Source organism: Apostichopus japonicus, chromosome 22 (assembly GCF_037975245.1).
Source record: "Apostichopus japonicus isolate 1M-3 chromosome 22, ASM3797524v1, whole genome shotgun sequence".
In the NCBI taxonomy this organism is placed as follows: domain Eukaryota; kingdom Metazoa; phylum Echinodermata; class Holothuroidea; order Aspidochirotida; family Stichopodidae; genus Apostichopus; species Apostichopus japonicus.
In genome coordinates, this window is record NC_092582.1 from 4,032,067 (window position 1) to 4,057,102 (window position 25,036).

General features: G+C 36.5%; 2 protein-coding genes and 1 long non-coding RNA gene across 5 annotated transcripts in view; 1 reads left to right on the top strand and 2 right to left on the bottom strand.

The window, feature by feature from the left end:
• LOC139964238 (exosome complex component RRP4-like) lies at window positions 1-14,579 on the bottom strand. 2 transcript variants are annotated; one of them, XM_071965684.1, is made up of 9 exons: window positions 14,427-14,579; window positions 11,633-11,754; window positions 10,821-10,922; window positions 9,904-9,949; window positions 8,828-8,983; window positions 7,766-7,834; window positions 7,190-7,369; window positions 5,461-5,589; window positions 1-4,907 (listed from the first exon to the last, which is right to left on the bottom strand). In XM_071965684.1, exons 2-9 carry the CDS (start codon window positions 11,740-11,742, stop codon window positions 4,824-4,826), a joined length of 876 nt encoding a protein of 291 aa, XP_071821785.1. In that variant the 5' UTR covers window positions 11,743-11,754; window positions 14,427-14,579; the 3' UTR covers window positions 1-4,823. The 2 variants fall into 2 exon arrangements, with proteins under 2 accessions (XP_071821785.1, XP_071821786.1); XM_071965685.1 differs by lacking the exon at window positions 14,427-14,579 and adding an exon at window positions 14,111-14,135.
• LOC139964239 (uncharacterized) overlaps window positions 11,827-25,036 on the top strand; it is an 18,715-nt gene continuing 5,505 nt past the window's right edge. The window contains exons 1-2 of the long non-coding RNA XR_011791918.1: window positions 11,827-13,879; window positions 24,612-24,820. This is a non-coding gene — a long non-coding RNA (uncharacterized lncRNA). The remainder of the gene's footprint in view (window positions 13,880-24,611; window positions 24,821-25,036) is intronic.
• Window positions 18,444-25,036, bottom strand: part of LOC139964236 (choline transporter-like protein 2) — a 49,753-nt gene continuing 43,160 nt past the window's right edge. For both annotated transcript variants that reach the window (XM_071965680.1, XM_071965681.1), the window contains exons 19-21: window positions 24,842-25,025; window positions 24,073-24,157; window positions 18,444-23,734 (exon numbers count right to left, since the gene is read on the bottom strand). In XM_071965680.1, coding sequence (XP_071821781.1) covers window positions 23,622-23,734; window positions 24,073-24,157; window positions 24,842-25,025 — 382 coding nt within the window. In that variant the 3' untranslated portion in view covers window positions 18,444-23,621. The remainder of the gene's footprint in view (window positions 23,735-24,072; window positions 24,158-24,841; window positions 25,026-25,036) is intronic.

Here is a 25,036-nt window from a genome sequence, read left to right on the forward strand (position 1 = left end):
TTGATTGTTGACCATACAACTTCCCCCCCCCCCCCCCCCCCGCATCCTTACCTCATGCACCCTAATTCATTGTGTTTCGAAAAGAGTGAATTTTAATATTCTACCTATCCAGTCTGATATCTTTTTAAGGAACAGAAGAAAACAGACTTCTTATAAAAGCGTTAGGGTTAGTATTTCTGTGGCCTGGCTTAGTAACAGACAGTATGTACAGGATTAGTGTTAAAACACGTTATTTTATTCATAACATTGGATTCCAAGGCTGTTTGGTTAGGTTGTAATTATATGCCATTATAAAGGAAATAATAATAATATTATTCATTAGAATGCGGTAGTTCTGTTTGTTTAGCATTCATAGCTATTTGGGAAGACTTTATGGCATCTGTGTGCTTCATCTCTCAATGTACGATCAAACTTTAACCATCAGAGGTTTCCTGTACAGCTCTTGTCAACTTGGCAAGAAGACTTTGTGCCCTGAGAGCACCTCTAAATGCTGTATTTATTTGACTTCAAATTGCTGTCTTTTCCACGAACTCTTTACTGGTCGTGCTCATGTTACAAACCTGTGATGAGGTCAAAACAAAGGCGTCAGCTGTACATGGCTGTATTCTTCTTGTACAGAATATATGCCATCAGAGATATTGTATCACCTGGGACATATTGACTAAGTAGCAGTGCGTGTGGGAGGCATGGAAGCTGAGGTGGGGGAGGGGGGTAAGAGTTGTACGGTCCTAACTCACCAGTAAACAAAACAGTCCATAAGTTAATGCGTTCAAGAGATCTCAAAATTACTGAGTTTTCTACACAGTTGAAATTACCATTCTGGTAAGATCCTAATTTTCTTTCAAAAAACTAGGTCTTCTCTCCTTTTTCCATTGGCAAAAAAGGTTTTCCTCGTTACGTGCAATCTTTTTCTTCATTTTTTTTTTTTGGTTCATGTTGTTTTTTTTGGTTTCATTTTAGATTTTAGTTGTGTATCCACTGAACATGTAATAGTCTTTTTCTTTCTTTTTTCTGGGTTATTTTAGACTGTATTCATAACTAAACCTTTCATCCTATACGATTTCTTACATTTATAGAATATAGAATATAATTATATGTAAGATTAACCAATCAATGGGACTTACATTATTGAGAACAGTTTGGTATGCTTGTTTATCCTTCTCTTATGTATTTTTTTTTCTTTCTATCCTTCTCTCTCTTTCTCTGAGGCAATTATTGAGAAAATGATGTAAATGGTTTTGATGAAAGAAACCACCAGAAGTAAATGAGGATAAAATCAATTGGAAAATTGAGAATTATTTTTTTACAAATGTTAAAGAAGAAAAGGTTTAATTTTGATGCATCGATGCAGCTAATGTCATGAAATGGTTAAAAGATGTTAGGGTAAAAAGCAGTTAACGAGGAGGATGGGATCACACTATTACAGAGGTAGTGAAACGACACAGCACTGGGTTTGTTTTTTAGGAGGAAAGAGAACATTTATTTCTCTCTCCAGCTTGTTTGTGAAGTTTTGAGAGATGGGTTATTGGAAAGCAGTAGACTTTACTTGGTATGAAAACTATGATATCACAATACTCTATATCAGCGCAAGTACTTAAGCTTCGTATTGGATATTTCAAAAAAAGAACCACCACGTTGGAAACCTGAAAGACAGGCACTTCTGACCTACGACCTTTGTAAATGGAAGGAAGATCAACGTGGAATAGTGAAATGTTTTTAAATTTTGGTGTAAGTTTTTTTTTTTTGAGTTTATAAGTCAGCACTAGTGATTCATTTCGATTCTCTGTTGATGATTTGGAGGGCAAGACGGTTTGGAGGGTTCATGCCTAGGTTACAAAGCTTGCCTTTCCGTCCAAGAAAAGCTTCCATGTGTCGTTATATATCGGTGGTACTCGATATATAATATCTGACTATTCAATTATCCTCGTCATTGTGGCATATTTTGATTGGTTGTTTTAATGTGCAACTTAAGTGTAAACTGATTATTCAAAAGTTGACAATCATGTGTGCGACTGTTGATGAGCCATGAGCTGGTGATTCTATCTAGTTATCTGTGGGGTGATTGTGAAGTGACGGGGGTGTGTGGGGGGGGGAGATTTAATGATTGCGGGGGGTGAGTTTTAAAGATTATCATATTTAAGAAACAGATTCGGTGATAATATTTTGAACATTCAATTAGATTACTTGATATGTCACCTTTCGTGTATTCATTGTGAAGATTTGGATTAACAGTTGTGTGGTGTAGATTTCAGAGATTATTAGAAATATATTTAAATGTCTTGTGTTGAATGAATATTCATTAGAAAGTTAGTTTAGTACTCTCCTTCTGCAGTACTACATATCTTGAATGAAGTAGAACAAAAAAAAGCAAGTGTATCATGGAATTATCTCTGCTTGCATGATTTTACAGTGATTATTAACCTCACAAATATTTCCTTGAAAGTTGACTATCTTGAGTAATCAAAATCTTGTTTTGGAGTCTGAAAAAAAATATGCCTTTATGAATATTCATGTTTTGATGTTCCTCATTATGATAAAACCATATCCTATTGCAATTGGCTGTTGAATATTAAACATTACAAACTGAATATTTAGATTTTCCAAGGTCTCAAGGTACTAGAAGCTTTGCTCTCCCAATGTGATGCAGAACTCCCAATAAATGTTACCAAAACTTGGAGTACTATTTTACCGTGGAAATATAAACATATGAAATATTACGACATATGAATGTTGATTATTGTACCGATGTTACCAAGTAGTTTAAAGCAATTCAGTGCCCTTTGTCATTCATCATTCCTTGCACTCGAAATTTCAATGGATTTATGTCTGTTCAGCTGGATATGCTTTTACACGACGAGCATTTTGCTTTGAGTCTCTATCATTCCTTCATCCCATTCATTCCTTTTGTGATTTCCAGTGAATTTTAACGATGTTATCAATATTTATTTTAACTAAGATTTAAAAAAAAAAATGGCTAGTTAGTGTCCAGATTTATGTGATGTTGTGGTGAATTAATGAGAAAGTTAAAACAAAAGGGTATATTTAAATTGATATGTAGATACGGGTGTGTGTTAATTATCATGGCTTCACAAAAGTACATTTGTAAATACAGAACAGGTGTAGATAAATCATGTATTTGGCTTCTTTTTTCATCTTTATTGTCCTCAATCAAAAGAGGTCTTAATTTGTTCTAAGTAATGCAGCAGAATCTTAAATACATTTATAAGCTTTTTTCAGAATCAGCGACATCATCGGTATATGCTTTAAACAATACTAAACTTAATTATAGTTGCAAAGTGAACTGCTCTAAATTTTCCAATGACCCCCATCAAAGCTGTGTAATTCCACAGCAGATAATTGTACTTATTGAATGTATAAATACTGCAAACAAAACTGACGATTGGCCACACAACTTGTCTCCCATGTATGTATGTATTTTAGATCCTCCTGCAAGCAGGAACTTGTGAAGAAGCCTCATTGGCTTATCAAATCCGCAAGCTGACCGAAGTCAGTCTCTTACATTCATATTTAACATCCATGATTATGAATTGTCAACAACTCTGTAACTGGACGACATACATTAATCTTGGAGTGACTCGAACCGGGGACCTTATGATTGGAAGGCACCGGCTTGTCAGTTTGAACATTGAGACTGAAACAAATGTGGAATTGTCATATCTCTGTACGACATTATACAAAATCATAGTTGCGTTTGGCTCGGAGGGTTTCAGGAGAAGAATTGAAGGCATTCCAAAAAACAAACAAAAAAGAAATCATGCCACCAAAATTTAGCAAAACAAAATAAATGTTAACTTCTTACATGAACTAGTGCAAAACTAAATGTCTTGTGTTTTGAGTCCCTTTTACTCCTTGAAAAAAAAAAAAAAACCAAAACCAAGTTGAACTCTGTATGGCTTAGAATACTCACATCCTCTGTAGTTTCATTTGCATACAAATGCATGATGTCACTGTCACCAATTGATATGATGAATTACCAGCTGATCAGATGGTACCACTTTTAATGGCATCTGTATTGAACTACACACTTGTAAGTCTCTTGTGGGAAGTGCACTTGAAATGTATGGCTTTAAGGGAAATGTGACCAGCTGATCAAAATACACAGAATAAATTGATAGTTTATGAAAGTGGTGCCAATACTCCCCACAGATTTAATCTGTGTCAAAATAAATAAACAAAACGGCCCTGTTGCCCCGTGTTGTAACAAGTCACCAGTCGATACGATTTTCAAAGGAAAAGTTACTCGAACGAATTTGTCAGATATTTCTCCCAAGAGAGAGATGACACAGTCTCCAGTCAGCGATCAGACTCCAGTCAGGAAACATGACTGGTTATGAGTCGACTCCATCTTAAAACAAAGTGACTCTCTACAACTCGGGAGGTGCACTGCACTCATTGCATGTGTACCGAGAGCTATCGGGAGTTGGTGTGATTATTGAAGCCGACTAACCTAATGCTGGAATTATTGGAAGTACAATAATATGCCTGATATAGAGAGTGCTATGGGATAGTACCAATGTTACAATGCAATGTAAACAGCTATTAAAGGCAAGAGTCATTGCAACCTATGTATGAACTTTCCTGCATCTTAACTGAGGAGGCCCGGGACATCAAGAAATATTGAGTTTCCTGTTTTAGCAGTCTGATATGTGTAGACTCATCTCAGTAGCTTCCTCCTTCCTGTCCATAGATTGTTTCATCCTCCTCTTTTCTTCGGCACCATCTCATCGCCCAAGATGGACTGTCGTCACAAGTACCATCAATCGCTGTGTGTACCGCTCTGAAATGACGCTGCTACAATTCCTTCAAACAGCGCCCTCCTGCTCCAATCGCTGGAGGGTCCACTCTACCACATTTTCCATCTTCTCTGGTACCAGGAGTTCTGTTATCTGTGGAAGCAAGCAGCAAACATTCAAAACACTCTTAACATCACATGGTGATAGGAATTCCCTGACAATGTTAATATGCTACACTGTTGAAGGCAAAAGAATCAAATCATCTTTGAAGTTTCTACCATGCATTTCATAATAACACAGACAAACAGTCTCTGATCTTAGGGAAACTATACCTCACAGGGCCCTTAGACCTTACAGGGCCCGTAGACCGAACATGGGCCACTTGATCTTTGGGGCACCTAGACCTCACTGGCCCCTAGACCTTACAGGACCCCTTGACCTCACAGGGGCCACTTGATCTTTGGGGCACCTAGACCTCACATGGTCCCTAGACCTTACATGGTCCACTTGATATTTGGGGCACCTAGACCTCTTGGGGCTCATAGACCTCACATGGTGCCTAGACCTTCATGGTCCACTTGATCTTTGGGGCACCTAGACCTCACAGGGCCCCTAGGCACTTTCCTCATCTATCTATTGGTTAAATCCAGCAGTGCATGTTACCCATATTGTCATGTCATAGGTTCATCTTGTACATGCTACTCACCGTGTACCTCATAGAGGACTCATACGTATAGAGAATACAGGTGTCGAAAAGCATCACATTCTGAGAGGCCAATCCCAAGATGCAATTCCGCAATCTGACAATCACCTCCCTGTCTTCCATAGGTACAGGCTTTGAATGCAAGAGAGATAGAAAGATGAAGATGGCTGTTAACAACGTCAAACTCAACAAACCAGAAACCGCACACGATGCCCTAACATACTCATTGTGTGGCAAACCATACATGTTGATAGCCATGAACTTGTGCATCTTGTTCTTCTTGAGATATCGGGTTTACAAGCTGGCCGTCACATACACACACGCACTGACAATTACACACACACGCACTGACTCATACGCACACACGCCAGCACGATCGCAAAGGTTACTGAGCCTTCGGCATGGTGACCAAAAACGGGACGTCCATCTTTGTAAGTAGAGAAACAGCATGAATAATCATAGATGGAGTTGCCACCTCATCCAATAATACACAAAAACTCACAAGAAAATATCCATAAGAAATGGTTTACCCTGGGAAGGACTTATGCAAAGGAAGTGTGTTGCTTTCTTCGTGGAAATGTATTTCCTGTTTGATGTGTCCTTGCCTTTAAGCCTGATTATGATCATTTTAATATTGTCCACCTTTCTCTCCCCCCCCCCCCCACCCCTCCAAAAGAAAACATAGTTTATCATGCTCCTGTGGTACTCCGATTATTAAGCAACTCACTTATACCAACCGAATATTTCCTTAGAAGAAGGCTATGTTTTCCATCCATGACACATACATAATTGCTCATTCAGTCTGTAAACTATCACATTGAGCCCAGAGACTTATTATGTTTCATACCAAGAGAGAAATCACTTTCGTCTCAAAGATCTGTCTCTTTATAAGAGGTTTGAAAATCTTTCACCGCAAAAGCACATAACTTTGCACAAAACATGTTGGTGGCTTGGGAGTATTGCCATTAACTTGTTTATTAGGCTAATTGAGTGCTAATTCAATTTCCGTTGATGTGGGAGGCAGAAAAAATCTTCCCAGTCTCTCTGCAGAATTTTAGCAACAATCAATAGTAAGTTACATTTTGTATCCCAGCACCACCTGGAATGCTACATTGAATGTAGTCATGAAACACACAGCTAGCTTCTTTCCACAACCGTAGTGGGTAAAAATTTTCTGGCAGCCTGCCTATATCAAAGGTCATCAGTCTTGCCCCCAAATATGCTAGAAAGTTGAATAATGGTCGCTCACGCTGAAACTTCAACGAGCATTTTTGCTGCTACGATCAGAAGCTTCTTTCTCATAAGTTAAGCAAAACAATTGTCTACCTGAATACACCCCAATGTCTGTGAATAATGTATGAGCATCAGATACTTCTAAGTAAATTTGCAAACTTTTGAGCGATTCTCGGCACCATTAAAAAAATTGGGGCCCCAATTTCGGTGACCTTTAAAGTCTTGAATGATCAAGAAATAAATGAGGAAACCGGCACCCCTTTTGCAGCACCCCGATGGAAAACTCATCAAGTCTTCTGGCAGCAGGCTTATCAATATTCAAGAATGAATCCCACAGGATCACCGTCTCTGTACCTGAAAGTCTGCCCTTCATCATATCTGATGTCTTTCTTCAACATTTCCTAATAATCCGAAGGGGTTTCTCATCATTTTCACACCGAAACATTCAACCTTAATTCTACCGAGTACGCTGCTGCCCTCAAATTGTGAAAAAATTTACCTCCAAATTCTGGATGAAACCACCGCTGTGGATGTCTTCCTGCTGGTTCACGATGGGACTGATCCAGATGTATCCGTTGTTGCCGAGGATGATGCTGGCACCGCAAGAGAGGTTGTGCATGTGAGTCTTACTCCTCTTAACGACCATAGGTGAGACCTTGACCAGCATGCCTTGACCAAGCTGCAAAGAATGATTAACATACAATAGAAAGGAAAACTAGTTAATTGTAACAAATGACGAGACTTGATAACATTTGAATAATAAACAGAAACAACAAATTCAACAACAAATATGAATTTGTTCACATTGAAAGGTAAATGCATACAAATTAAAAAATTCTGTTTCATTACCACAACACAAACATCTACTAACATCTGGGGACTGTATTCTGGTCTGGTCCGGTCTGCGCACTGTTATCAGCGGCTTAAAACAGTTTGCGCATTGCACACCCCGAGTGATCATTTTTTAATGCTAGTTCGTGACGACAATAATGGTCTTTTCTCTACATTCATTATAATAATTAAGTCCCCAAATTTATATATAACTATTAACTATACTTAAATACATTGTACTCGCCTTTCCATACTTGAGATTACGAGTATGAAGTGACAAGGAGCCATCACCATACACTGATTGGACTTCGGCCTAGACAAAGCAAGGTTAAGGAAACAATCATTGGAACATTCCTGAGTTAGAGAGATGGCCGCCCAGCATCCCTGTCTGTAAGCCCACCCATTTTGAAATGAAATTATTACTGCAAATGTCCTAAAAATGGCACTAGTCGCCTGTAATGGTTAAACACAGATACTAAAACATGATAGACACATCTATGTAAGCAGCATAATATATTTTGATAGTCAAGGCCAGCCAATGTTTTCATTATATCACATTGGTGTCCTGCCCAATGTGTAATTAAGTCTCTATGATTGTAGCCATGGAGATAGTAGCAGCTGTGGAGATGAATATTCATTGTGGCCATGGAGATAGTAGCTGTGGAGATTAATATTCATTGTAATCTCACACACTCTTTGTTCTAAAGGCCCACTCACTGTTTCTACTCAATTTTTCAATTTTAAATTTCTCATATGTTTGTACAACATAAATCAAAGGCACATATATCAGATCACCCTTGGTTACGCCTCTTTAAATTAACATGCCAAAACCAGGAACTCTCTTAACAGTTAGATATATCTAAGAGGCTTGAATGCAAATTAAACATGTTTTGTCATCCCAAACAAAGAACCCTTTGTCAAAGATTTCCAATGTAGAAGCAGTGCTGTTACATTTGCAAAGTGTTCAGTGTACTGGTTCTCTTTATTCATGTTATCACTATAAAACTGCTTGTAACAATTATTATTTTCTCTCATAGAATACATGATTTGTACACTATGAAGCAAAAATTACCTTCACTACAGCTCAAATTGTCATGGCAACATCACTAACTCTGTTGTTGCCAATTACAATCAGAAATATTTTAACTCATGTTAAAAACCTTGTACCTAACATTAGAAAATGCTATTAGGATATTTGACTATTAAAAAAAAAAAAAAAAAAGCCAGCAAATTTTTTTAAACAATGAACTTCAGTCGCAGTAATATTTCTTTATAATAAATTTCACATTTTTTATTCAAAGGATACACTGACTAAATCTCCTTCTTGGAGATACTTCCTCATATTCAACTCATCCTTAGCAGACCTTCTCCTTAATTCCCCTCCTGGTAGATTCACAGATGACAACATCAGCACTGAATTCAGACGAGAATTCGTATCCAGCTTCCATCTGTTTTGGGCCACCTTTCAAGAGACAGAGGGAAAAAGCTTTTTATACTTTCAGTAGGTCTATGCTAATGACACTAATGGATGCTGTCTTTTATTGTTGTTTCGATATTACAATATCAAAGATATTAATATATATATAAGCTGTTTTTAACGATATATATCGTTTCACAGATCACACTAAAACGACATTTCCAACTGGTACATCACGGACACAGAATCAAGACGTTTCATAATTAGAATCAAAGCATTTCTACAGAAAATTTAAGACATGAAAAACAGATTTTACTGGCAACAAAATGAAAAATAGTAATGTGGAGTTTGCTGGGGTATTTAATTTTCTTTGTACAGGTTGTGATGTTTAAAACCAAGGTGAATTTTTTTTTTTTGTGTTCCTATGAGGTTGGGTCGAAAATGGATTGTCAGAAATAAGGAAGTGAGGTCAAGTACAAATATTGGCCTGAGGTATATCCTACATGCACCTTTGGGTGCTTATCCTGACCGGATTGTGTTGAAAATGAGAAGGGGCCTGGCATATGGTACGATATATCACAATATCGTTTGATGTGAGAGATTGGAAAACCTATTGATTGTATTGATTGGTTGGAAAACCTATACTGTATTCAGAGTTCATGTTTATGTGTAGCAAGAAATGTCGCTAAGTGAACTTAGCCAGTTGGGTTTAAAGATATAATTCAGATACAAGCTCTTTTCATATTTTCTAGATTATGTAAAGATTGTAAAGAGAACTGACAAACACCCCAAAACGTACTGGTTTGGGGTATTAGTAATAACCTGTCTCCCATACATATGCAGCTATAAGAACACAACAGTTAAAGGCTTGGGTAGATAGGAGTGCATATGTACAGGTGAGACAGGTGAGAGAGAGAGGAATGAAGTCAAAATATAGATACACATTTCATTTAGATCATATTTACCTCCACGATTCTACCGATGATGACATCACCGACCTCTCCATTATACCTGAAGGAAAGGAATAAAAAACTTTCAGTGGAATATTCTTTACCAGATGAAACTGACTCTTTTTTAACCATACTGCAGGAATCATTCATTGCTCATAAATTATACAGCCACTTGGAGTTGAAAAATTTATTTTCTGGTTTGTTTTGCAAAATACTGAAAATTGATAGATTTCATTTTGTGATATCTTTCTATAAATCTTTGCAATTTTGAAAGCAGACTGTGTGAGGTTGAGTACCAAGTTGCCATGAATATAATTTAATCATGCCGTATGAATAGTGGTGATAATCTAACGTCCAATATCATTGATGATCAGGAAGAGGTAATACATTGGGAACGTCATCAGAAATTACACACATCAAACAACTTACGAGATATTTATATTTTCTTGCAGAATATTTCAAGTGCTTTCTTTAGCTGTGGCAATAATCGAAATTGCTTTTTACGCACAGGACAGAGAACATACGCACACCATCGATACCCAGCAAGATCCATTAGATCCTCTACACAAGGTCCGAAAACTGCTTTACATTCTAGCTATCGCAGAGCTAGGATCTGGTCACACCTTCATGCTTTTATAAACAAATAAGGGCATAGGCAATACTAATTCTTCTTGGTAATCAACTTAGAAGACGAAATATGTAGCAGTTTACATATTTTATATAAACGAACATGATGCAGATGTGTTTGATAATACAGACATGTACAAATTTCATGTCATTTTAACAGGCAGATATTCCTACTGTATGTATCACACATATGCTATAAATTACTTTAACATATTTGTTTGCTAAATCTGTAAAGGTTGATAGACTGATAGGGATATGCTTAATACAGAAATACCAGCTTTTTGAAAAACAACAATTCGGCTTACCTTGTCTTCAAAGGGTTCACATGGATCAGCTTGTTAACTGTTTCCACAACACCAGCGACTGATGCCAGTAGCTTAGTATCCTCAAAATATGTTCCATGTCCTCTGAAATCCAATTTGTAAGATCAGCCATTAAATATGAAGAGAAAAACACTTGATACAACTTATTGCAATTGTACTGTCAATAGATGCATCATGTTGTAGTTAATCCATAAAATGCTCCCTACTACAGTAACTGCTCCTTTGTGCAATGTTGACATGATAGGACACTCCCCCCCCCCTTTTATCCCCTGTTATAAGTGATAGTGTCTCATAGCACCCTGCCCACCCCCAATTCAGTCAGGTTCCTAACAGAACTGTTGATGGATTTTCCTTTCACCTTAGCAATTTTTTTTTACCTGTTTTAGATGGTTTAGCTGTTTGTTAGCCTCCATTGACCAAACTCCTAAGCAGGTAACCAATACCTGAGCACTATGAAAGTGTGGTAAATTACAATATAAGTATCAATGTTTTCTTTAAAAACTGGTAAAGCAAAGACTTTTCTTGAGATTTGAAACATCTCAAATGCCTTTTTATACAACAATACTTGCAACATGCATTTCTTTCAAGCATCTTTGATAGCAACTGAACCTATAAAAGTTCAGCTCAAAATCAGCTGCAGACACTAACTACTGAATGTTACATTCCTTCTTTACACTGAAGTTTCCCAGATTACCTGACTTCTCACGAACAGTAGAGACCACCTGACCTGTAGCTTGTTTGAAACTAACTGTGACTGTCGAGCAGATATTTACAGCCATTTTTAAAGTAATTACCTCATGTAGTCTGAGTCCGAAGTGATGGTATCTCCTGGGGTCACCAGTCTGTTAACCTCAGCAGCCTTTTCTGATGGTGGCTTTATTCTTATTCTTCTGATTTCAGCCATTGTTTAAACGTTCTACAAAGCAAGTGAATATATTGATCAGTATTCCAAATTGACCTTCAGAGTAAAGACTTCCTGTGCTGATTTTACAATTATATTGGAAACACATTTTTGCCAGTTATTATGCCTACATTATCCTTTCTATTTTTTTTTTTGGGGGGGGGGTAAGTGGGTGTGGTTTTTAAGACCAAGTATATAAGGACTGATTTTCTTAATATCCTGTGGTATTGAAAGATTGTATAGTACCCAATTCAAACATTCTAAATAGTATGTATCTGGAAAAAGTCTATCCTAGAGTTTTCAGGGCCTATTGCTTACATACAGGCATCAAGAATAATTAATGAGTCCTCTGCTTGCTATATTACATGTGCATGCAGTCATCTGATGGGGTGGGGGAGGGATTGATTTAAATTGTCTGTTTTTTTAGAAGGTATTTGCACTACCGTTATGTTCTGATTTACTCCAAAAGTTGGCGAACCTCATGGTAAATTTCAAAGGTTCATTGACATTATATAGAAAATATTGAAGTTAGTCATCAGATGACACCTCCTACCATGGAGCTCCATGCTCCTACAAAGTTACTTTTATTTTCTGTTCAAGAGAAAAGTCATAGGGGAAAGTTGTAAATCATAATTTTATGTAATTAAATTTTGCCAAATGCAAACTTTGCATGGATTCATAAAGGACAACAGGTTGAAAAAAGATTCTGTTCTGGTGTACCAACTACCTGTATGTTGCCACAGTGATATTGAAATATTTGTGCAAGTGCCCAATTCCTGGGATGTGCCTCAAATTAGGAATATACAGTAGGCCCAGATGATTCTCCTATTGTGAAACTGGCTTTGCTTAAATTTCCATCAATATTAGCAAATAAGTGAGAAATATGTATATCATTGTTGTGAAATGAAATATTTTATGGGTTGATATTAAATTTTCAACAAGCTATTTATAAAGGATCACAACGAAAGCCTAAAGGTGACCAAATTTTTTTCAAGGAAATCCAGAAACATGATATGGATGATGACTCCTGCCTCTCCTCCATGTTGACACCAAGGGTTAGTACCTACACACTATGTTCCAGATTCATTGAAGTCAAATGCCAAAGTTGAGGATACCTTTAAAAGTTTCTTGTCCAAATATAATAAAACTCCAATGACGATTGAAGCTTGTGAATTACAGGCTATGAAATTATTGAAGGATCTGGATTGCCATTACCTTTGAGCTATGACTGAATTCCATGTTTGGAATTGTATACAAATACAGCTTGCATACAAGCTGTTAATTTGTTAAGGTCAAACAGGTAATCTTTAAAACTATTCAGGGAGTTTTTACAAACTCGGTGATATCCATATGACAGCGCACAAACTCCAGAGACTACCCAGAAATTTGGACACTCTAAGCAAACTGTAAGGTTGTAGGGTACGGTATGTAGTGTAAGACTTATACTGCATGCTATGCATGCCATCATATTGGTGTTATTGTTATGTGCACTTACCCTTTATTGTTATGTTAATGTTTGTATGGTATGCCTTGCAGCTGGTGTACTGCACTGCTGTATGCAGTGCAGTGTTGGAGATAAGACAGTTCAGCTCTGACTTTGGTTGTGTCAAGTCTTCTTTGACTGTCTCTCTTTCCCACCCAGCCTCTACAATGGCATAGTTGGCAGGATGCGTCATTAAAAATTATGGTACTCTCAGTCTTGCCACCCCTTTTATCTTGGAGTTTTCTGGAAGTTCATTGCCAGTGACATTTAAGCCTAGAGGCTATTTCCTCAAATGCTGCTGATATTTGTGCTGGTCATTTTTGTGCTTGTGGCCCATCTGAAGTCTAATTTGGAATCTGAAAAGGGCGAGGCCAAGTCTAATGATATTGCTATGTTAATGTTTGTATGGTATGCCTCGCAGCTGGTGTACTGCACTGCTGTATGCAGTGCAGTGTTGGAGATAAGACAGTTCAGCTCTGTCATCTGTGACTGTCTCTCTCTCCCACCTGGCCTCTACAATGGTAAATGATGATCACATGCATAGCTTAAAGCAGTTTTCAACTTTTTTTCTGGAATATGAGATGAGCAAGACACCATGGCCTACATTACTATCACATTGGTACCTGAGACTTCCAAATTGAAACCTGGGATTCAATGGTAAGGTTACTAAGGTAATATTAAGTCTGTTAGAAAATTGCTTGTGTAAAGGCCTAACTTGTTTAAATTATGGCAGCAAGCCTAACTTAGGATAGCCATAACGATTAACGACAGTAGGCTAAACCCAAAGTTAGCTTTAGGAAGTTTGGGTCAGCCTAAACTTACAACATTAATTAGCCTACTAAATTTAGAAACTTAGAATTTGTTCAGTATTTATACAATGAAACATACAAAATTAAAACAGGAACAAAGAAAACAAGTTGAAGTTCTAGCCAACCAAGATATAAATCCGATTGGCATTGAATCGCAGCAATTATTGGCTGTTATATGTTCCATTTCGCGATTTCCATAAGGATACGTACAGTATGTACATGCTGCATACGTAAAGCAGACATGATTTCGTGGAAATAGGCCTTATACAATGGCATACTGAAAGCATGCTGTTTTCGTGCCATCGTACGTGATGGTAAAGATAAAATGAAATAATGAATGATTTTAAACATTTAAAGAAGCTCTATTCTGTTACATTAATCCTCCTTATACAAACCTTTTTACTTTTGAACACAGATTTCGAAGGAAAAGATGTGGGGACTTGCAAAGATAAATTCTTGGTAATGACGTGGGCAGGCTGCAGTGTTTTAGTACGTAGTAAAATAAATTGCACTGTGTAGAAAATACAATATGCAGTGCTATCGAATACCTATTGAGTTTCTTCCATATGGTTTCTTCAGATCCTTATAGGACACCGTACATATAATAGCTTTTTGGTCGATACCCGTTTTCTTTAACAAATAACAAATAAAAAGTTTTTGAACTTGCAAGAATGAATGAAAATTTCAAACTACTTTATATCTATTTGCTAAATATTCTACTTTCATGTACTATTTAGAAAATATCAGCATTGTATGAAGTCATATGTTTTGAACGTTAGGCTATTTACCAAGAAGAATGCTAATTTATAACATTAGGTCCAAATATTGTCACGGAAGGACACATTTCCGACCGCTTAACAGCGGCATTCTCGCCAATACTTACCAACTACGGCGGCCTGATATAGACTTAGCTTTACATTGACATCCTAGACAGACACATCTTGCAGCGCCTACCTAATAAATTCATCGGAGGATTTTGAATATCCACCCCATTGTAACCTACAGAGTGAACCTCGTACGCGAACCTTCCCAAATATGTTTTACATTATCTCCACTGTCGAGAATACATGCTATTTACATCGGTTTATCGAACACCTATTGAGCATTATGAAAGCTTTTTTCTCATACCCGTTTGCATTAATAAATGACCAATAAAAATCATTAAACGTGTGAGACTCAATCAAATCTAAAGATAGTATCATGTTTATTAACAAAATATTGTATTCCATGTTACTGTTTAGAAAATATCAGCATTTCAAAAATAAGTATATATTGAACGTTAGGCTGATGACTAAAAGGTATGCTATTTTATAACATTAGGTCCAAATATTGTCAAAGACGGACACATTTCCGACCGCTTAAGAGCGACATTCTTGCTCATCCAACCTACGGCGGCCTCATATAGACTCAGAGCTTTACATATATATCCTAAACAGACAGCTGCTCTTCATATATACACCCCGCCCGGGCTACTAGAAATATTAACAGATGGGGTATACGGATACTAAAGACCGTTAGATGAAGTAAGCAAGGGTTGCTATGTTGGGCCTTGGCCAGCGGGGCACCAGTGGCATGTAAAATCGAGGGGGGGGGGCGAAGCATAGTCCCCGGGCCTCAGTATCAAAGTTTTATACTCGCCTCTGGCTCTTCCTTGCATAAAAGTTCATGACTCTTGACTAAATCAGTCGGGGGAGGGGGGAGAACTCGGTTACTCCTTGTGGAGAGGATATAAAAAAGAGTGCAGAGGGGTGGGTACTGCTCGAGCCTTTGTTATAGTATTAATAACAATGGGAAATCATTTATTTGTTTCATTAAAACAGAAAGACAAGACAAGCAGAAAAGAAAAAGAAGCAAGGCGGGCAAAATAGGATGATATGAAATCTGAGTAGTCTTATATCTCTATTATTATTTTCCTTTCAAATAAAAATCATGAATTTATAACCTATCTACAATAAAACACCATCAAAACTCCAAAATTATTTTACAGCTTCATAATTTGATTACTGTTGAAATTGATCAAATTGCTTGGATTTCAACCTTTTCAAATACAAAGGTAAATCTTGACCCAGTTTAAAGAAGCTGCTGCCTCTTCAACTGAAAAACTAGAAATGACAGGTGGCAGTATTTCTTTTCACATGATTAAGAAGAGTCATCGGCAACAAGTTTGAGCACAAAACTGATGGCCTTGAAAGATAATGCAATAAAAAATGTGCAAACATGAAATAAATCAAGTCCTCCTCCTCCTATTACTTGTGACTTCCGAAATAATGTGGTCTTCAAGTTGTTTCCAAAAGGAAATGAACGTTTATTCACTAGCTAATATAAGTGTTTATATGTATAATGCTTGTCTAGACAATGGCCATCATGTATAATACATATATACACCTATAAAAATGTATTATCCAATGTTCTTTCATTTACTTGGAAACAAAAGGAAGCAAATATTATGATATTTCTTAGACTAGACAGGTGCGTAGCCAGTATGTAGCACTGTAGGCCCGGGCCTACAGGGGCGTAGCTATTTGTAGCACTGTAGGCCCGGGCCTACACCTTTTTGGCCAAGTTTTTTCTAAACACCCAATAATTCAAATCCATAAGCTTGCTGGACAAGTTTAAGAGTCTAGACAGGAAATACTATAATTGAAATTAACGTAGCAAGAATATATATGGCTAACTTACAGTAGGTGACATATTCTTCTGTCATCTAGGCTGTAATTTCTATCGCGTGCCGTTTCATTCAACACTCATTCAACAGACTAGGATCCGATCTTGTCAGTTATTTAACATCTAGATACGAACCCGTTTTCGCAGATAATACAGTATTTCAGTTGTGAAACATTCCACAGTCAAATAACCCTATCGGTAATTAACAGACTTTATAGAGCTGCAGCACTTTGCTGCCTGTTGTTGTCACGATCGGCATTCCAAAACAGCCTATTCGATAAACATTTACTAGCTACAGTAATTGTGTCAAAGGCAATTACTGGCGATTTTTGGCGTATCTGTGAATTTACAAGTATCAGAAGTTGAAAAGTAAGACTACTCTGTACATGTACCTTGCTAATTTGAAATACATTATGAAGTATTGAATTACGTACTATTTGAACTTGTTTGTTTTGGGGGTTTAAAAGCGATATTGAATGAGGTGTCTCAAAATAGCAAGAGGCCAGGGAAATAGAATAAACACTCGGGAGGGCCGTTTCCGGCCATCTGGGGGGTTTGTAAAACCCAAAATTTTCTTGTATGCTCCGCGCCAACTGATGGTGGCGCTCCGCTCAGATAGTCGTGCCTACAACTTGAAAATCCTGGCTACGCCCCTGCTAGAGAAAATAAAACACTTGAGTTCTAATTAGTAAAATAAATTTGATACATCGGTTTATCGAACACCTATTGAGCATCTTCAGAACTTTCAGGACACCGTACTTATGAAAGCTTTTTTTCTCATACCCGTTTTCATTAATAAATGACCAATAAAAATCATTAAACGTGTGAGAATCAATCAAATCTAAAGATAGTATCATGTTTATTAACAAAATATTGTATTCCATGTTACTGTTTAGAAAATATCAGCATTTCAAAAATAAGTATATATTGAACGTTAGGCTGATGACTAAAAGGTATGCTATTTTATAACATTAGGTCCAAATATTGTCAAAGACGGACACATTTCCGACCGCTTAAGAGCGACATTCTTGCTCATCCAACATACGGCGGCCTCATATAGACTCAGAGCTTTACATATATATCCTAAACAGACAGCTGCTCTTCACATATACACTCCATGCTACTAGAAATATTAACAGATGGGGTATACGGATACTAAAGATCGTTAGATGAAGTATGCAAAGGTTGTGATGTTGGGCCTTAGCCAGCGGGGCACCAGTGGCATGTAAAATCGAAGGGAGGGGGGGGGGTGCGAAGCATAGTCCCCGGGCCTATGTCATTAGTTGGGAGAAAAATGTTCAGTAGATTTTTCAAAATTTAAAAGTATATACAATAACAGAACCTAGCATTCAGACCTAATTTAATTGATCTTTTTATAATAGAAATATGCCTCAGAATACACCATTTAATATTTTAACTTTGTTTTTCTTCTTGGGAGGGCTGGGGATTCCCAAACCAATCCACACCGCCGGGGGTCGCCCACAACCACATCCTCCTACAGTATAAAAGTTATTGTACTCGCCTCTGGCCCTTCTATGCATAAAAGTTCATGACTCTGACTAAATCAGTTGGGAGACGGGGAAGATCTTGGTTCCTCCTTGAGGAGAGGATATTAAAAGAGGGCAGAGGAGTGGGTACTGCTCCAATTGGAAAAAGTTCTTTATCACTTATTTGTTTCATTACAACAGAAAGACAAGACAAGCAAAAAAAAATGAGGAAAAAAGCAAGTCGGGCAAAATAGGATGATATGAAATCTCAGTAGTCTTATATCTCTATTATTATTTTCCTTTCAATTACAAATCATGAATTTATATACTTTCTCCAATAAAACACCATAAAAACTCCAAACTTATTTTACAGCTTCATAATTTTATTACTGTTCAAACTGATCAAATTGCTTGGATTTCAACCTTTTCAAGTAAAAAGGTTAAAATTGACCCAGTTTGAAGAAGCTGCTGTCTCTTCAACTCAAACACTAGAAATGACAGGTGGCAGTATTTCTTTTCACATGATTAAGAAGAGTCATCGGCAACAAGTTTGAGCACAAAACTGATGGCCTTGAAAGATAATGCAATAAAAAAAAATGCAAACATGAAATAACTCTATTCCTCCTCCTCCTCTTATACTTGCGACTTCGGAAATAATGTGGTCTTCATGTTGTTTCCAAAATGAAATTGAACGTCTATCCACCAGCTAATATAAGTGTATATATGTATAATACTTGTCTAGACAAAGGCCAGCAAGTGCTATACATATATATCAGCTAGCAAATACAACTGTAAAAATCTGTTACCCAATGTTCTTTCATTCGCTTGTAAACGAAAGGGAGCAAAATATTAAGATATTTCTTCGACTAGAGAAAATAAAACACTTCTGTTCTAATTAATAAAATAAATTTGATACAAGTTAACTTAATTAGAGCTAAACACCTACTGGTCAAGATACCAATTTTGCTTTCTCATAATTTTTCTGTAAAAATCTGATATCGTCCAAAAAACAAACGATACAATTTTTTTTTCAAAAGGATAATATCTTTATCGATGATAGCACCATTGCAATTGATTTCACTTCCACGAGGTCATCTGTTTATGAAACTTCATCATTATTAAGTAGATTCGATTTAATTTTGAATAAAATAATCACTTGAAAGAAGCAAAGGCACATTCTTTAAGGGTCTGTGATATTATTTTACATACGAATTGTCTTGAACACATTAGAAAATATGAACTTAATTTTTCTTGAGAAAGAAACACTTTTATGTCTTGGATGAAAACATTGAATGAAAATAATCTCTTGAAAGAAGCGAAGGCACATTCTTTAAGGGTCTGTGATATTATTTTACTTATGAAATGTCTTGAACACGTTAGAAAATATGAACTTAATTTTTCTTGAGAGCGAAACTCTTTTATGTCTTCGATGTAAACATTGAATGAAAATAATCACTTGAAAGTAAAGGCACATTCTTTAAAGGTCTGTGATATTATTTTACTTATGTGGAGTGTTAGCTCAGTGGTTAACGCCGGTGCCTTTCAATCATAAGGTCCCTGGTTCGAGTCACTCCCAGATTAATGTATGTCGTCCAGTTACAGAGTTGTTGACAATTAACAATTCATAATTATGGACGTTAAATATGAATGTAAGAGACTGACTTCGGTCAGCTTGCGGCTTTGATAAGCCTATGAGGCTTCTTCGCGAGTTCCTGCTTGCAGGAGGATCTAATATACATATACATATACATGAATTGTCTTGAACACTGCAGTAGAAAATATGAACTTAATTTTTCTTGAGAATGAAACACATTTATGTCTTTTTACAGATACCAACAGATCAAATCTAGTCTTTCATTTCTGTTAGATTTACAAATGAAGAAATGATTAAGAAAAAAACAATTCTGTAGAAATAAAACTTCTGAGTAGTAGTAAAAAAAGTTTAAAAAAAAGTGAAAGTCAATACGTTTTGGAAAGACTATGAAAGTAGTTTGCAAACTTGCGCAAATGTCATCGACATTTACCATGTTTCCTCACAGAAATGAACATCATGGTAAAAGAAGATAAAATATTGGCAAAAAAACCTCCAAACAAACAAAGAAAAGAGAAAAAGAGAGATAATAATATTGGAATGATAACTGTCTGAGTGTCTGTGAACCCTTGATAAGGGAAAAAAAAAAAAAACATGCTTTAATTTCATTGGAGTGAATTCATCTCCATCCAAGACCACACTGTAATGTTTCTGTGTATCATAAACATCCATGTAAAAAAATTGATTATAATATGATTATAATAATTGAGAAAGACTTCCAATGTTTTAGGGAAAAAAACTGCACAGAAGAATACTATCAACAATAAATGTGTTGATGGGAAGACAGTTTATCAAGTACCCCAAGCCTTCCCATCAGCTCTCTATACAAGCCTCTCTGTTTCTGTAAGAGTGAACTTTATACGTTTATACTTGAATACTCCACAATCCACAGCCAACCCCCCCCCCCCCCGCCCAACCCATACCCGGATTTGAAGTTGCTTCCCATCAGGCTCTTTACAACAACTAGTTGTCATATCTCTCTAATATTTCAATATGGATACATTTATTTTAAGAAAGACAATGAATTGGAATTGTGTAGAAAAAAGAAAAAATCACTCACACGCTATAGGAGTGAACTGTTATGGAAAGAAATTACAATAAGAGTGAAAACCCTCCCAATGGTTACTTGCCTTGACAGTATTACAAATACTGAACAAATACAGAACAAATAGTTAACTTATTATTCTGGTATATTATTTATATATATATATATATATTAATATATATGCCGACATCTCCTCTATAAAAGAGTTTCAATTCCTGCTACTCCTTGTCACTTTCGGTGATCATGCACTGAAGAAGAGCTAGTTTTGCTCGAAAGCTCTGCAAAAACCAAACATTGGCTGTTTTACTTCCAATCACTTACCTAATTCAATTATTGTATCTCACTCGAGATCCAGCCTTTCTCTAAATGCAGCATAGTTGTTTAACAGTTTTTCCGTTATTCCTATATATATTAATATATATATATACATATAGGCCTATGTCTCTCAGAATGTTACATCAGGAAACTGCTACTTGGGAACTAACTCTCCAAGAATTCTTCTAAATCATCTTTTAGGTGTAGGATTATAAACACAGAACTGTCTACAAGATCATTACCAGGGACCCAATTGCTCTAAAAGTAACCAGTTAGCTCCCTATTAGATCATAGCAGTTTTGTCCAAATAATGTCAGAATAGGCTAACACATAAAGTCTGCCACCAGAATGGACGTCCCATTTCTACCAATTAGAAAATATTGTGACAATTTCTGCCACTACATCTGTAGATGATCACATAATGGTTGACCTGTTGTTAAGGTCAAGTGGTGAAAATTGATAAACTGACTTCAGCTTTATACTGTCTGTTTCAATGGTCAGAAGGAAATCACCTTTTAATGGTACTTTGCATATAAATCTTTGACCTTTTGGTTAGCTGAAATTAGCAATGACATCTTACAGCTGTTATGTACAGTGATACGTATGGTGAGAGGGAAAGACTACTGAAAGTATAATTTGAAATACTACTGGAAATAGATTTTTGCTAGTACAAGTAAGTCTCAATTTCACATGCAACTTATTTACTATACACTGTGTCCTTTCACATACTGGAGTACTGAAACCAAGGCAGATCATTATCTGAGGATATCCTGAAGTAAAAAAAGAGAGTTTGAGTCATTTTGGAAACTTCCTATACATTTTTTCCCACTATCAAATGATAACAGTTGCCAACACTGATCAACATTAGGTGCAGCACACATGATAATGATGAATTTCCACAAGCTCCTTCGATGTTCAGGTCCTGGAGATTTTTGAGATTTTCACATATTGCCCTCTGCTGACCCCAAATGACCTTTGACTTCCACCCCAAAACAATAGGGTCTTTGTGCTAATTATGGGGAAGCCACATGCCAAATATGAGATATGAGTACTGCAGAGGTTACTAATCTTGAGATATCATGTTTAAAGGGGCATCATATACACACACATACATACGCACAAACACATGCATCAACTTGACTGCATACAAAGTAACAAATGACAAATCTGGAAAAAAAAATAATAGAATTATTTCAAACCTCTTTATGTGGCCAGTATAAGAAACTAGTGCTTTTTTATCAGCCCAAGATATAGCCTGTATAGTTTAACCTCGAAAAATTATGACTTAGCCTCATTTTAATCCTCACAATAACATAGTACATGCATATATGATTTATCACTATATCACCTCAAAGAAATTTTTATGAGTTTGTAAAGTGTTATTTCCCAAGGTATTTTGGCTGTTCAAAATTATGACACTTTATTACAAAACACCTTCTTCCTTTTCCTATGATAGTAGCACATATTATACCACAAGGAACAACTGATTAAAGCCTTTCTTTCCTTTAGAATATAACTTTAACTGTACTGTACTGTTGGGAGGTGGGATGTTAATTTATTACAAAGAAAAAAAAATGCATCAGTGGGCTTATTTCAAGAAATATGCAAATTTCTGCTGTGGCTATGGGTTGTACTGTAGGAAATAACAACGTTTAGCATTATCGGTGAGAACATTTACAAATATATTATTTCATCATGGAACCTAGACAAAAGCTCTCGGATAGTATTTCAAAAGTCGCCACTTTATGTCTTTAGAGTCTGTCCTTAAGATACAAATTCAAATATTAACTAACTATTTAAATGTATTATTATAAAACATATTCTTTGTGTCTACATGTAAGAAACTCTTGGTAAAATTTTTGTATTATCAATGAAAGGAGCCTCAACTAGTAAATGCTTTTATTTTGAAATTTTTTAAAATTTATAAAAAAATTATATAGTCAAAGTAGTTTTACAATTGTTAATCTGAACTTTATCTCCCCATTTAAAAGAAACAAAACAACAAATGACAACTGCTTGGTGAGTTAAAGGACCATTGATTGCATCAAATAATGGACAACTACCATACTTTCCATTCCACCCTCCTCCCCCAAAAAGCAAATGACATATGTTAGAAAATTAAAAAAATTCTGTAAAGAACTGGACAAGTTTTAATAAACACGAATAAGGAAGCCAACACTAATAATGCTATATCTTATAACCCTACCTAAGGCTCTTAATCCCACTGCTAGAATTCACTGTGATCAGCTGCTAGTTCTAATAAAGCTAAGAGTAGGACCAACCCCCCCCCCCCCTCCCCAAAACAGAAAAAGAAAAAAATAACTAATAATATTTCTTTCAGAAACTGAAAACAAGGAGAACATGAAAAGAGTGTACTAGGGATGCAGTTTATAAGTGACATTAAATTGCTGACAGTTTTGATGGAGAATATTCGTAAATTCACACATATTTGCCGACGCTCTCTACTCTCTGGTTCAGCATAGATCAATCACCATTCCTCTTCTTTTGAGAACTTGTTCTTCTTGCCGACTATGTTCATCAGGTTCTTACCCATGAAATATGGTCTATCGGCAGAACCATCGTTCCTCTCCAAGTCCTCCACTATGGAATTGAAGACAAACAAAAAATGACATTAACATCTGTCACAATTCGGAGAAGAAAAAACTGACAATTAATCAATGAAAAATAAAGTGCACAAAATACAACCATATATATAGATGGATGGATGGATGGATGGATGGATAGATAGATATTAAAATGAAAATCCATGTGTACTCCAAAATAAGGGGTACTGTTTTATATATATTTTCTAGCACAGTACTCCTTATTTGTCAATTTTAAGTCATATCTTATTCCTCTGCTTTTGAATATCGGAATACCACATAATCCTTCAGTGAAAGTAGAATTTTCCATATTGCAATTCATAATGATATACTTACAGAAACAGAGGAAGAGGGTATCCACGGCCATGTCGAAGACACCAAAAAATAGTTTGGCCACCACAAAGGTACCAACGGCAATCACCTGAAATAAATGACACACAAAAGGAAAATCCCTGTTATAGTCCTCCATAAAAGGGAAAGTTAAAGAGAAGCCTACTATAATTAGTGGCATCACTAAGGGAAGGGGGGCCTGGGGGGCACGTGCATTCCCAAAAAAAATTGTGTCCCCCAGATGCAATTTGTAGTGTTAATAAACATTGTGCCCCCCTAAATTAGTGCTGTGCCCCTCCCTGTGGCCCCCCACCCCCAGATTGAATTGTCGGGCAATGCCACTGACTATAATTTAGACAATGTGGATATAGAAAACTCCTTGGTCTAAACTTCATTATTCACAGCTTGCTATCTTTGCTATCGTTTTCCACAATTTTTTAAAATTATTTTCACTGAGCAATATTTAGCAACATGTAACAAAAGACTTAATTTCACATCAATATTACTGTTACATATCATTTCATATTTATCTCTCGTTTCTCCAGTCCCATATGGCAATTTTGGCTCCATGAAATCGCTGCCGACCAGACGATGCCGATTGAGGTATATCGCTATACACCAAACCGTCTACCCTGAAAGGATGCACTAAGAATATTTCAAGCCACCTACCCACCCACCCACTCATCCTCTCTAAATTGTTTCCGAGCACCGAGTCACACCGATGTCATTTTTCGACTCTATCGACGTAAAAAAGGTAAGGAATTTTCTGACTTACGAAGATAATGACCCAGTAGTATCTGACGCTGGGAACGTTAATAACGTCGGTTGCGATGAAGGAAGTCACGGCGTAGTCTTGCCCAAAGGCGAAGAAAAAGAATGCAATCAATACTATGGCGGCTGTCACCATCAGAGTACCCAAAAATAACAGAAAATCGGTTATCTTGTTCACCACTGCCACTCTGAATAGAAT